General features: G+C 37.8%; 1 protein-coding gene across 2 annotated transcripts in view; it reads left to right on the forward strand.

Annotated features, from left to right (window-relative positions):
- Ckap5 (cytoskeleton associated protein 5) overlaps positions 1-13,317 on the forward strand; it is a 96,340-nt gene that overhangs the window by 50,395 nt on the left and 32,628 nt on the right. For both annotated transcript variants that reach the window (XM_041637594.1, XM_041637595.1), the window contains exons 13-20: positions 1,641-1,823; positions 3,620-3,733; positions 3,983-4,093; positions 5,869-5,961; positions 8,138-8,323; positions 9,112-9,206; positions 12,035-12,092; positions 12,181-12,306. In XM_041637594.1, the coding sequence (XP_041493528.1) occupies positions 1,641-1,823; positions 3,620-3,733; positions 3,983-4,093; positions 5,869-5,961; positions 8,138-8,323; positions 9,112-9,206; positions 12,035-12,092; positions 12,181-12,306 (966 nt within the window). The remainder of the gene's footprint in view (positions 1-1,640; positions 1,824-3,619; positions 3,734-3,982; positions 4,094-5,868; positions 5,962-8,137; positions 8,324-9,111; positions 9,207-12,034; positions 12,093-12,180; positions 12,307-13,317) is intronic.

A 13,317-nucleotide genomic window follows, 5' to 3' on the forward strand; every position in this document is an offset into this window, starting at 1 on the left:
GATGGTTGTGAGCCACCATGTGGTTGCTGGAAATTGAACTCAGGACCTTTGGAAGAGCAGGCAATGCTCTTAACTGCTGAGCCATCTTTCCAGCCCTTTAGTGATTTTTTTTTTATAAATTTTTTTAAATGATTTATTATATATACAACATTCCTTCCATGTATGCTTGCATGCCAGAAGAGGGCACCAGATCTCATTATAGATGGCTGTGAGCCACCATGTGGTTGCTGGAAATTGAACTCAGGACCTTTGGAAGAGCAGGCAATGCTCTTAACTGCTGAGCCATCTTTCCAGCCCTTTAGTGATTTTTTTTTTTATAAATTTTTTTAAATGATTTATTATATATACAACATTCCTTCCATGTATGCTTGCATGCCAGAAGAGGGCACCAGATCTCATTATAGATGGCTGTGAGCCACCATGTGGTTGCTGGGAATTGAACTCAGGACCTCTGGAAGAGCAGTCAGTGCTCTTAACCTCTGAGCCATCTCTCCAGCCCCTTTAGTGATTTTTTTAATTTATTTATTTATTAAAGATTTCTGCCTCCTCCCCGCCACCGCCTCCCATTTCCCTCCCCCTCCCCCGATCAAGTCCCCCTCCCTCATCAGCCCGAAGAGCAATCAGGGTTCCCTGACCTGTGGGAAGTCCAAGGACCACCCACCTCCATCCAGGTCTAGTAAGGTGAGCATCCCAACTTCCTAGGCTCCCACAAAGCCAGTACGTGCAGTAGGATCAGAAACCCATTGCCATTGTTCTTGAGTTCTCAGTGCCGTTCTTGAAACCAAAGATCCACTTGCTTCTGCCTCCTGAGTGCTAGCAGTAAAGGTGTGTGCCACTATGTCTGACTCTTATTGCCAGTTTCTGTAAGAAAAATAATTTATGTTGCAAATATGTGCAAGCATTTGAAATCAGTTTTGGAGGGTGCTCTCTGGAAATTTTTTGTTACCAATTTTGTCTTTTCTGTATTACTAAACAAGAAAACACTGATAATTAACTCAGAATTACTTTATTCTCTAATGACAGCTCAGAACAAAGTTTTCAGGCAACTTCTGTTGGATGAAATTTCAATCTAAGCTGCGGTGATACAATATTAGAAAAAAACAGTTTTCAAATTACAACCCAGCTAAAGCTGAGTAACCAATCTTTAGAAGATGTAATATAGAAATGTACTTTCCTAAATACAAATGTTTTTCATCAAAATTATGTCTGTTGTAGGTATTTTTATAATTTTAATTTGTGAAGAAATAAAGCATAAGTCATATGCAGTGCCAAGAATGTCACAGTAGAATTCCAAAAAAAAGATACATAATTTTTTTCTGAATTCTTTTTTTTTTCTTTTTTTTAAATAATTATTTATTTATTATGTATACAATGTTCTGTCTGTGTGTATGCCTGCAGGCCAGAAGAGGGCACCAGACCTCATTCCAGATGGCTGTGAGCCACCATGTGGTTGCTGGGAATTGAACTCAGGACCTTTGGAAGAGCAGGCAATGCTTTTAACCGCTGAGCCATCTCTCCAGCCCATTTTTTTTTCTGAATTCTTATGTATAGTTGTGGTTTAATGACTTCTAAGTAATAATGTAATGACTGTGTTTAAAGTTGTTTAGCATAATAACGTTTGTATTGCTTTCTCTATCTAGATCAAAGAATGTTCAGAAAAAGTAGAGCTGGTTCATGGTAAAAAAGCTGGTTCTACAGCTGAAAAGAAGGACTCCAAGCCTATACCAGGAAGGGCTGCTGCATCTGGAGCTGCAGGGGACAAAGACACAAAGGATGTTTCAGTACCCAAACCAGGACCTTTAAAAAAAGCACCTACTACTAAGGTTAATAGATTTTTGTGACAAGATCTTACTCTAATCCATGCTGGTCTGAGGCTTACTGCGTAGCCCAGTCATGCCTTGAAATCACAGTACTTGTTGTGCCTTAGTCTCCCAAGTGCTGGGATTAAAGATATGTGCCACCTTATAGTTGGCCTAATAAATAGCTTAAAAATTAGAATTTAGTAAGATGGAGCCTGGGTTTCATATTTGTTCTTCCAATATGATTTAAGAAATGGATTCCTTGACCACATTGCAAATAGAACAGCTTTTAATAACGACATAGCATTATGTCTCTTTTTAGTATTATGTCTTAAAGTACATTTTTCTCTTTTAAAACCTGCCTGGAAGCTGTCAAGGTGACTCAGTGGATAAAGGTGCTTATTTCCAAGCCTGATAACTTGAATTCAGTCTCTGGTATCCACACGGTGGAAGGAGAGAAAAAACTCAAGTACATGAACACACACACACACACACACACACACACACACACGATAGGTAGGTAGATAGATAGATAGATAGATAGATAGATAGATAGATAGATATAAAATTTTAATGTAAAATTTTATTCTTTAAAAATCTGACTAGAAATAAAAGTAGTTATGTCTTTTTTTTCCTATTGTGGTAAACATTTTAACTATTTTTAAGTTTACAGTTTAGGTTATAGAGATAAATCATTAGGTAAATACCAGGGCTGATCAGCTGGTCACTAGGACCTATGTGATGGAAGGAGAGAACTTACTCTGTAAGTTTCCATCTGATCTTCATATAGTGTATGTCCATCCATCCCGTTCTGTCTCACGCTCCCCTCAACCTCCAGAGTAAATATGTACGGCTGGACAAATGGCTCATCAGGTCAAAGGTGTTTGCCACTAACACTGACAGCCTGAGGTCAGTCCTTAGATTCCTTGGTGGAAGGAGAGAATCAAGTCCTGTAAGTTGTTATCTGACTTCCACGTATGTGCTAAGAAGTGTACACACACCCATATCAGAAATAGTATATATTAAAAATTTAAAAATAGAATCACAGGCATCAGAGATCAGATTGTTAATCTCAAATTAATTTGTAAATATAGTATAATTCTAGTTCATTTGTTGTTGTTCTTTGAGATGGAGTCTTTTTACATAGCCCTGACTGTCTTGGAACTATGTAAACTGACTGGCCTAGAGCTTACAGAGATGTACCTGCCTCTGCCTCTGCTTACCTAGTGCTGGGGTTAAAGGCATATGTCATCCCGGCCCAGCTTCTAGTTTGTTTTTTTAAAGACTTACTTTGTATGTGGATTGGTGACAATCCATGGAGGCCAGAAGCAGCCTTTAGAACCCATGTAGCTGGAGTTTCAGGCAGTTATCCATCTGATGTGGTTCCTTGGAACTGAGCTCCAGTATTCTCTAAGAACAGCAAATGCTTGTGTCTACTGAGCCATCTCTCCAACCAGGCCCGAGTTCATCATTTTTATTTTGTTTGTTTTATTAACTCATTTTGAATTAGAGGTTTTTAATATGCAACCTGAAGATCAGCCAGATAGTCCATGGATGATCTTTAGGTTTTTCTGTGTTTGACATTTGGTAAATTCTATAGACAATGAAAATGTTTATTTTTGAGGTGGTCTCATTTCAATAAAATTTTTAAGATGAGAAAAGGGAGGGGTATGGAGGAGAGGAGGTAGGAGAAACTCATTGGTATGTAAGTAAATGAAAAATGTTATTTAAATAAAAAATAAAATAAAAAGGAATAAGAAATGTAAAAAACTACTTTTATAAAATTTTAAATGGTTTATGGTTTAAAATTTTTCTTTTAGGCTGGTGGACCACCTAAGAAAGGCAAAACAGCTGCACCAGGTGGTTCAACAAATACTGGAACAAAGAGTAAGAAAGTATTGGAGACCAAAGAAATAGTGGAGCCAGAGCTCTCGGTGAGTATTGCACAGTAGAAACCATAGGAAGTTAAAGCTGTGGAGGGAATTGCTGAATTCTTTAACATACAGTATATTGCTATCTTTTAGCTGCTGATAGATATTTTCTTGACTAGAATTTTCTTTATGGAAGAAGACTCAGATGCTATAGTGTACCTGTACTAGTAGTTAATTTTGGCTGGGTAACTTTTATATTTGTGCCATTTAGTTCCTTAAATAGTTTCTCATTATGATGTTGCCATCTTGCAGATTGAAGTATGTGAAGAAAAGGCTTCAGCTGTTCTTCCCCCAACCTGTATTCAGCTTCTAGACAGTAGCAACTGGAAGGAAAGGCTAGCCTGCATGGAAGAATTCCAAAAGGTACATGTACAAGGATGAAATAAAGTGTAAAATTTAGATTATGTAGAAGCAATGAAAGTGCCAAATTAATTAATTGCTGTGTTTTATAAATAGTAAATGTTTGATAGTATAAACTTAAGATGCGATTGGACTTTTTGTTGTTTTGTAACTGGTTAGTGATTATCTTTTTTTTTTTTTTTTAGATTTATTTATTTATTTATTTATTATGTATGCTCTGACTGCATGTATGCCTGTAGGCGAGAAGAGGGCTCCAGATCCCATTACAGATTGCTGTGAGCCACCATGTGGTTGCTGGGAATTGAACTCAGGTCCACTGGAAGAACAACTAGTGCTATTAACCTCTGAGCCATCTCTCCATAACCCTATGGGTTATCTTTCAACACCCTTTTAAATTCTGACTTCTTTAAGCTTGAAACTTACTACTTTTTAAAGAAAATTAGGTTCTTATTGTGTATCATAAGGCTTAGATGAACTTTTAAGCTATTTGTTATTAAATGTAATAAGCAAACAGAGCTTGCCACTTAAAATAACTAAGTCTTTGTCTATTTCTATACTTCATCCTTTGTCATCACGATTTGTTAATGGAAAACACATTATATATTGGTATGAAGAACCGTCCAAACTTTTATAATTGTATTAAGATTCTTCAGAGGAACAGAACTGATAGGATATATGTCGATGCACACACACACATACAAACACATGGGATTTATTAGAGTAGCTTACCATCTGTGATCCAGATAGTCTAACAATGACTGTCTACTAACAGAAAGTCCGGGAATCTAGTAGTTTTTCAATCCACAAAGCTGGATGTTTTAGCTGGTCTTGATTATATGCTGGAATCTCGAAGAAATAGGCACTAATTCTAGTGAACGAATGAATGGATGTGGCAATGATAATGAAGGCAAGTGAGCTGAGGACAAAAGCTTCCGTCTCCTATGTCCTTTCTATAGGTTGCTGGCAGAATTTGGGACCCAGATTAAGGGTAGGTCTTTCCATCTCAAAAGATCTGGACTAACAGGAGTCTTCCCAGTTTAAATGATTTAATTAAGAAAAATCCTTCACACTACATGGTGAGATGCAGTCTCAAAAAAACTAACAAAAAAATTTTAAGCCAGGTGTAAACTTTTAATCCCAGTAGTCAGGGGGCAGAGACAGGTGGCTCTCTTTGAGTTTGAGGTCACCCTGGTCTATGTGATACGTTTCTTCCAGGGCTATGTAGAGAGACCCTGTTTCAAAAAGAAAAAAAGAAAGAAATGAAAAAGGAAATCCCTTAAAAATGTGCACAGCTGCTTGGGTTTCAGTTAATTCCAGATGTTGTCAAATTGACAACTGAGAATAGTCATCACAGGGATGATACATGATAACTCATTTTAGCATATCCTGTCATGATTCTGTGGGAGAGGTGTAGAGAAAGGGATGTGAAGTTTGAGACAGGAGCCTTTACCCTGTATCTTCCACCTCTGTGCTTCAGACCTGAACTTGTGCATCTTAAATGTCATATTCACCCTGCTGCACTGTTAATAGCACACACTGGGCAAATGAAAAAGTGTGAATTCCTAAAATGTGAATTTTAGGAAAATGATTGGTAGTACAAGAGCCATTCTCCAAGTACCTAGCTTGGGAGCTGGAACACAGTAGAAGCTAACTGAGCTCCCTCTGTAACTCTCCCAGCTTGAGTTCCGTTCCCTTTTCATGAATAGCCATGTACGTGACTCTAGGATCTACCCTTTACTTGGGACTTTAACCCTCTGACTTTGTTATTTTATTTATAGGCTGTTGAACTAATGGAGCGAACTGAAATGCCATGCCAGGCATTAGTGAGGATGCTAGCCAAGAAACCTGGATGGAAAGAAACTAATTTTCAGGTATTTTTAAGTTGTACATTACTGTCTTTTGCTTATATAGTTTCTATCATAGCATTGTATGAGACAATCTGTGTAATTAGGAGGTTAAGAGTATTATTACTCTAGAAAAAATGAGTGTAAGGAGATGTTTAAAAAACTGAAACAGCGGGAAGTGGTGGCGCATGCCCTTCATCCAGCACTCAGAAGGCAGTGGCAGGCAGATCTCTGTGAGTTGGAGGCCAACCTGGTCTACATAATGAGTTCTAGGACAGCCAGAGCTATATAGTGAGACCCTGTCTGGAAAAATTAAAGAAAATAAGAAAAAGAAATGAAATGATACAGTAGGCAAGAGCACTGGCCATCCAGTCTGATGACCTGATTTTTTTTTTTTTTTGGAAACTCTGGTAGAAGTAGAGAACTGACATATGCTCTAATGACACGCATGCAGTAATAATTTAAAAAAAATTATTTTTAAAGTGATTCAGGGTTTATCACTAGGTGTACATAAAATAGACTTTATGCTGAATAATCTTAGAATGTGTATGTTTTATTTTTGGCATCTTGTTAGTCTGTGTTTGCTACTCTGCCTACCCCCCTCTGTTTTTTTCTATGTTCCATAGATCCCTCCCTCTCTCTGTTATCACCTTTGAAAGATGGGTGAAAGAATGCCTGATTTTAGCCAATATTTGTCTATATTAGAACCATAGCAAGGAATTTTTATCTATTGTGTGTATATGTATACGTATACACCAACTGAGACCTGGAGCTCACTGAATTTGCTATCTGTCCAGCAAATCCCAGCAATCCATGCCTTTGCCTCCCCATCACTGAGCTCATAAGTATTCACCACTATACCTGGCTATTTACATGGATACTTGGAATTGAACTCAGGTTCTCATCTTGTGCAGCTAGCATTTTGCCTACCACCTGAGGCGTCTCCCCAGTCCTATTTATTTTTTGAGATAGGCTCTTATCATGAGCCTCAGACTGGCATTGAAAACTGTTGTCCCCTGATGGGGAAACCTCCTTTAGCATTTGAAAGGCTGGACGAGGTGGGGCGTTGCTTTGGGTACCAATAAGCTAGCGGAACTGCCTTCTCAGGCTCTTTCTTCTTGGACCCCACCTCAGGTTCTTGAGTGTTGGGATTGATTATAGGTATGTACTACCACATATGAGTTAACAAAAATTATATGAAGATATTTTATAACATTATTAAGACTGTATAACTTAGGTTTTTTTTGTTTGTTTTTATATCTTGTTTTTTCGAGACAGGGTTTCTCTGTAGCCTTAAGAGCCTGTCCTGGAACTAGCTCTTGTAGACCAGGCTGGCCTTGAACTCACAGAGATCCACCTGCCTCTGCCTTCGGAGTGCTGGGACTAAAAGTGTGTGCCACCACCGCCCGGCTGAGAGTGTATAACTCAGTTTTAAATGACTCAATACCAGATTTTGAGCAGTGGTCCTCAACCTGTGGGTCACGACCTATTTGAGAATCAAACGAACCTTTCACAGGGGACGAATATCATATATCCTGCATATTAGATATTTGCATTATGATTCACAATAGTAGCAAAATTAGAGTTATAAAGTACCAATGAAAATAATTTTATGATGGAGGTCACTACAGCATGAACTGTATTAAAGAAAGGGTGGAAGCATTAGAAAGGTTGATAACCACTGATTTAGAGTATGTTCATCATTCTCAAGAATTCCATTCTTAATAACAAGCACTCCGCATTACACTCCAACTCAAATTCCTTATCATTTATATTTTCTGTCTCCAAGGGTTCACCTCTTCTGGGCACTTCATATTAATAAAATTGTTCCTTTTGTGTTGACTTTGACTTTATGTGATTTTTTTTTTGTGGTTCACCTATGCATATTATTGCCATATAACATTCCATTGTATAGATAGACCATATTTTATTTTCCTGTTGTTCATCAGTGCTCTTAGCCTCTGAGCCATCTCTGCTGCCCAAGTTTTCTTATTTTAAAACATTGAGTGGCATGTGCTTTTTCCCCTGTATTCATTGTCAGTTAGCTAGTATAATAACAAGGGATAAAAATTATTGTAGTTGTTTAAAATTTTGATTATCATTCGGTTATCTTACAGATATTACATCTTCCAGTTGCTATGTGAGTAAATAGCTGAATGTCATTGTCCCCCTTCATAATGTTCTGATATTTATCCTTGCTCAGGTGATGCAGATGAAGCTTCACATAGTTGCATTGGTTGCCCAAAAGGGGAATTTTTCCAAAACTTCTGCTCAGATTGTATTAGATGGGCTCGTAGACAAGATTGGAGATGTGAAATGTGGGAACAATGCAAAAGAAGCTTTGACGGCGATAGCTGAAGCATGCATGCTGCCATGGACAGCTGAGCAGGTTAGTTACACAGAGCTCTCTTTCCCTACATTGTCCCAGATTTTCCCAAATTTTAATCTATGCCTACCAATCACTGGTAATTCTTAGGTAAAGTTGTTTTATGCTGTGGGGTTCTTTTGGTGTTGTCTTTGAGATGGATCTTATTGTGTAACCCTGGTTGTCCTGCAACTTACTATAAAAGATGACATTCGTTTTCTCATAAAACATTATATATAGTTCAAGCTGGGCAGTGGTGGTGCGCACCTTTAATCCCAGCACTTGAGAGGCAGAGGCAGGTGGATCTCTGTGAGTTGGAGGCCAGCCTGGTCTACAAGAGCTTGTTCCAGGATAGGCTCCAAAGCTACAGAGAAACCCTGTCTTGGAAAAAAAAATAGTAATTCAAAATGATCAGTAAATGAAAATTTTTATACAGGAATACTTTTAAAATTCTGTCACCTCTGGGGCCGAAGAGGTGGCTCAGTGGTTAAGAAGACTAGCTGCTCTTCCTGGGTGCAATACCCAGCACCTACATGTCAGCTCATAACCGAAACTCCAGTTCCGGTGCATTGTACGCCTTCACATAGACATACATGCAGACAAAACAACAATGTAAAACATAAGATAAAAATATAAAAATGAAATTATTAAAAAGTCACCTTGGTTTTTAGGGTAAATTACATCATCTGTTCATAGCTTCATATAGTTAACACCTGATAAAAATTTAATACATATTTTTATTAGAGCCATGGTTCATTTCTGTAGAAATATGAGACACAATGGCGGTCTAATCATGTTTTCCATTGTTTCAGGTGATGTCAATGGCCTTCTTACAAAAGAATCCTAAAAATCAGTCAGAAACTCTAAATTGGCTATCAAATGCAATAAAAGAATTTGGTTTTTCTGGGTAAGTCAGGAAAAAAAGTGGAATATAATTAAATACTTTGCCAAGTCTCCAGTGTTAATGTTTTTTTCACTGTCTGTGCTTATTTCTGAAGAACTGGAATTGGTTGTCTAATTTACATAAAAGCAAAGCACATTTGTTCTGAAATGTCTATGTTGACTTATATTCTACATTTTAATATCTACTAAAAGAAGAGTATATATAGATTAATATATATAAATTATTCAGGATTGTGTATGTCTCTCTGTCTCAGGAGGTGCAGGTGGCATATGCCATGAGGTAAGTACATATGACAGTCTGAAGACACCATTTAAGAATTAGTCTTTCCTTCAACTATGTGAGCCATGGGAACTCAAGTTCAAATCCTTAGGCTTGGTAGCAGAGGCCTATTAAGCCCTTTACTTAATAGACATTCTAGAGATTGCATCCAGGGCCTTGATCATGGTAGGCCAATGCTCTATCATAGTGCCACATGCCAGTCCCTAAGTTATTTTTTCCTTAAGTGTTAATAGCTGTCACAGAGAAAACTGTCATAGTTTCAATTATGTAGTTAGATACATTTCAAAATTACTACACAGATTTAGTGCCTAAAAGGGCTCTTTTTTGGATAAAATCCTACAATAAAAATTTTTAATTGTTTAAACACCCTGTTATTTTTTTTTTACACCCTGTTATTTTTAAATGAACATAGTTGTTGATTATTTTGTAATTATATTTAGGCCTACTAATTATACTTCTTGTGTGGGGAGTTGGTGTGCATGCACATTCATGTGTGCCACAGGACATACATAAGGTCAAACAATAACTTATAAAAATTGGTTCTTTTACCACGTGGCTGTTGGGTATTAAATTCATGTCACCAACCTTGATGGCAAACACCTGTCCCCTCCAAGCCACTCACTGGGCCTACAGCTATTCATTCTGTTGCCTTGGGTAGTCTCAGATTCCTGGAAACATTTAAGCCCTCCTGCCACAGCTTTCTCTGCTGGAACTGTCAGTGTATGCTAGTTCTATGCAGGACTTTCTAGAGGAATTTTCATATACCTGTATTTTTTTCTCTGCTCTGTAGATGAAGAAAATAAAGCATAGAAAGCTTAACATCATAGCTAGGAAATTGCCAATGCCAAGACATTCTGAATTAAAGGAAAGGATATAGATGCTATATTGTTTATTACATTACTTTCTCTGTGCCTTCTTGTTCTGGGGTGTTTGTTTGTTTGCTGTAACTTCCACTTAGTAGCTTACAAAATGCTGAAATAAGGGTCAGGGATGGTGGCATACATCTTTAATAACCAGCAACACAAAAGACAGAAGCAGAGGCAAGCAGAATTGCTGTGAGTTCAAGTCCAGCCAGGGCTACATAGTTAGACGTTGTCTCAAAAATAAAAGTAATGACTAGTATATGTTTTTCAGAGTATAGCTAAAGTAAAATATGATTAAAAAGTAGTAGGAAATAAGACTGGAGAAGGAAAGAGAGCAAGACGTCTAGGGCCTCAATATTTTGAATAAATTGGGAAACCATAGAAGCATTCCTTTTTTAAGTTTTTATTTATTAATTATGTATACAGCGTTCTGTCTGCACACCAGAAGAGGGCACCAGATCTCATTATAGATGGTTGTGAGCCACCATGTGGTTGCTGGGAATTGAACTCAGGACCTCTAGAAGAACAGTCAGTGCTCTTAACCTCTGAGCCATCTCTCCAGTCCACATAGAAGCATTTTCAAGCAGGGCTAGAATGTAGTTTTGTGGTAGAGTCTAGCATGTATGAGGTTCTGGGTTCACTCCCCAGAACTGCAAACGTTTGTATATAGAAAGCTTCGACAGAAGACTGAAGTCAAAAGGCAGATAGTAAAACACAGGGAGACTACTTTATATGTTATTCAGATAACTCTGTAAGAAACATTGGTGACGCATGCCTTTAATTCCAGCACTTCGGTGGCAAAGGCAAGCATCTTTGTGAAGGAGGCCAGCCTGGTCTCTGAGTCCGGGACAGCCAAGCCTACACAGAGAAACTCGGGGGGGGGGGGAGGGGGGGGGATTAGTTGTTTGCATATAGATTATGGAAGTGAAAGTATTGTACTTAAGGATATATTTTGAAAGTAGATCTGTATAGATAATGAATCAGGATGATTCTGGAGTTAATGATGGCCTGAAGAGCTGGGAGAATAAATGTGGGTCTGAAATGAGTTACAGAAGCCTGGAAGGCATAAGTTTGGGAGTTGGTGTATATGTCGGATGTCTACTAGACATAGAAATTGAAATGTGACTAAGGCAGATATGTATGTGTATGAATCTGTAGTTCTGGAGAGAGTTTTGTACTAGATGTAGGATACCAGTATAAGATAGTTTAGCAGGTAAGTCCTGTTGGCTTGAGTTCAGTCCTTTGAACCCACCACATAAAAGTAGAAGGAAAAATTCTGCAAAATGGTCCTCTGTCCTGGAAAGATGACTCAGCAGTTAAAGAGCATTCTTCCAGAGGACCTGAATCCCTAGCAACCATGTTGTGTGGCTCATAACTGCCTGTAACTCCAGTTCCAGAAGATCTAACCAAGTTCTCATCTGACCTCTCCAACTGGCCTGTGTCACCAATACATGCATGCACACTGATGATAAATCTTTAAAAATTTTAAGTGTAGATTTTGGAATCTTAATTAAACATAGTGGGATTAATCAGTGTATAGATAGTATTTAAATCTCACTTTAAATTTAGGAAAGAGGATATCTGAGGACTCTTCTGGTGGAACTCAAACCTTAAATCTGGTTTTGTAAGTTCTTGAATATTTTGAAGATCTCATTTGTTGTAAGTTCTAAATGCTTTGTTTTTTTCTAGATTGAATGTCAAAGCATTCATTAGCAATGTTAAGACTGCTCTTGCTGCAACAAACCCAGTGAGTACACCCCAGCATGTGTGGGAACGTTGTAGCCACTTCTGTGCTGCTGCTTGGCTCTGCAAAGTCTCACTGTTTTCTCTGGCAGGCTGTGAGGACTTCCGCCATCACCTTGCTTGGCGTGATGTATCTCTATGTTGGTCCTTCTTTGAGAATGTTCTTTGAGGATGAGAAGCCTGCCCTCCTGTCCCAGATAGATGCAGAGTTTGAAAAGGTAAAGATTCTAAAAATGGTACAATCTATGGTTGGTGTTGAGATTGTCACATTAATTAAGAATAAATTTTTAACCAAGGTTAGTGGCATACATACACGTGATTCCAGCACTCTTGAGTTTTGTTATTGTAGGCTACAGTAACATTCAAGGTCAGCTTGGGCTATATAGTAAGACTATGTCTAAATGACAAACAACAAAAACAGAACCTAAGTTCCAGGACAGCCAGAGCTGCACGCAGAGAAACCCTGTCTGAGTCAGGGAGACAGAGCCTAAAGAGATAACTACTAGTTAAGAGCTCTTCCAGAAAACCCAAGACCCAAGTTCTTTTCTTAGCACCACTCATGTTGAATGGCTCACAACTACCTTTAACTAGCTCAAGGATATCCAGAGTCTCCTGGACCCTGCAAGTACCTGCACTCGAAATACGATTAAAAATAAATCTTTTTTAAAAGGCGTGAGGACTAAATATTTGTTTGATTTTATATATATAATATATATTTTATATATATTATATATATATAGTATACATGGAAGAATTCATAAGAAATTGAAATTGACTTTGTGATGAAGAAAAGCTGAATGATTATGGTTTAGAGTGAGTGATTTTCTTTTTATATATTTGTAATGTCAGACATGGGTCTCATACCAATTTTAAAAAATGCATTAAAAAGCAATTTAAAAAAAAATAGGGTAGTCCTAGTTGGTCTGAAATTGCTGTACAGACTCGGCTGGCCTCAAATTTGTAGCAGTCCTCCTGTGTCTGCCTCTTGAGAGCTGAGATTATAGGCATACACTACCACGTTTGACCAAAATGCAACTTTAATGTATTCTGTTTTTAATTAAAAACAAAACAATAACAAAAAACTAGTTTTCTTGAGTAGCTTTCTGACTGAACATAATAAGTGTTCACAGCTTGCTTTCTTTTGTTTTAGAGATATAAGTCAAAAGACAACTTAGTGATTGAGAAGCCAAATTCTAATAGTTTTCCATAAAAATAACTTGATTATCTCA

The sequence above is a fragment of the Microtus oregoni genome, unplaced genomic scaffold (assembly GCF_018167655.1).
Source record: "Microtus oregoni isolate MIOR12 unplaced genomic scaffold, Mior012 000053F_ref0000044, whole genome shotgun sequence".
Taxonomy (NCBI): Eukaryota; Metazoa; Chordata; class Mammalia; order Rodentia; family Cricetidae; genus Microtus; species Microtus oregoni.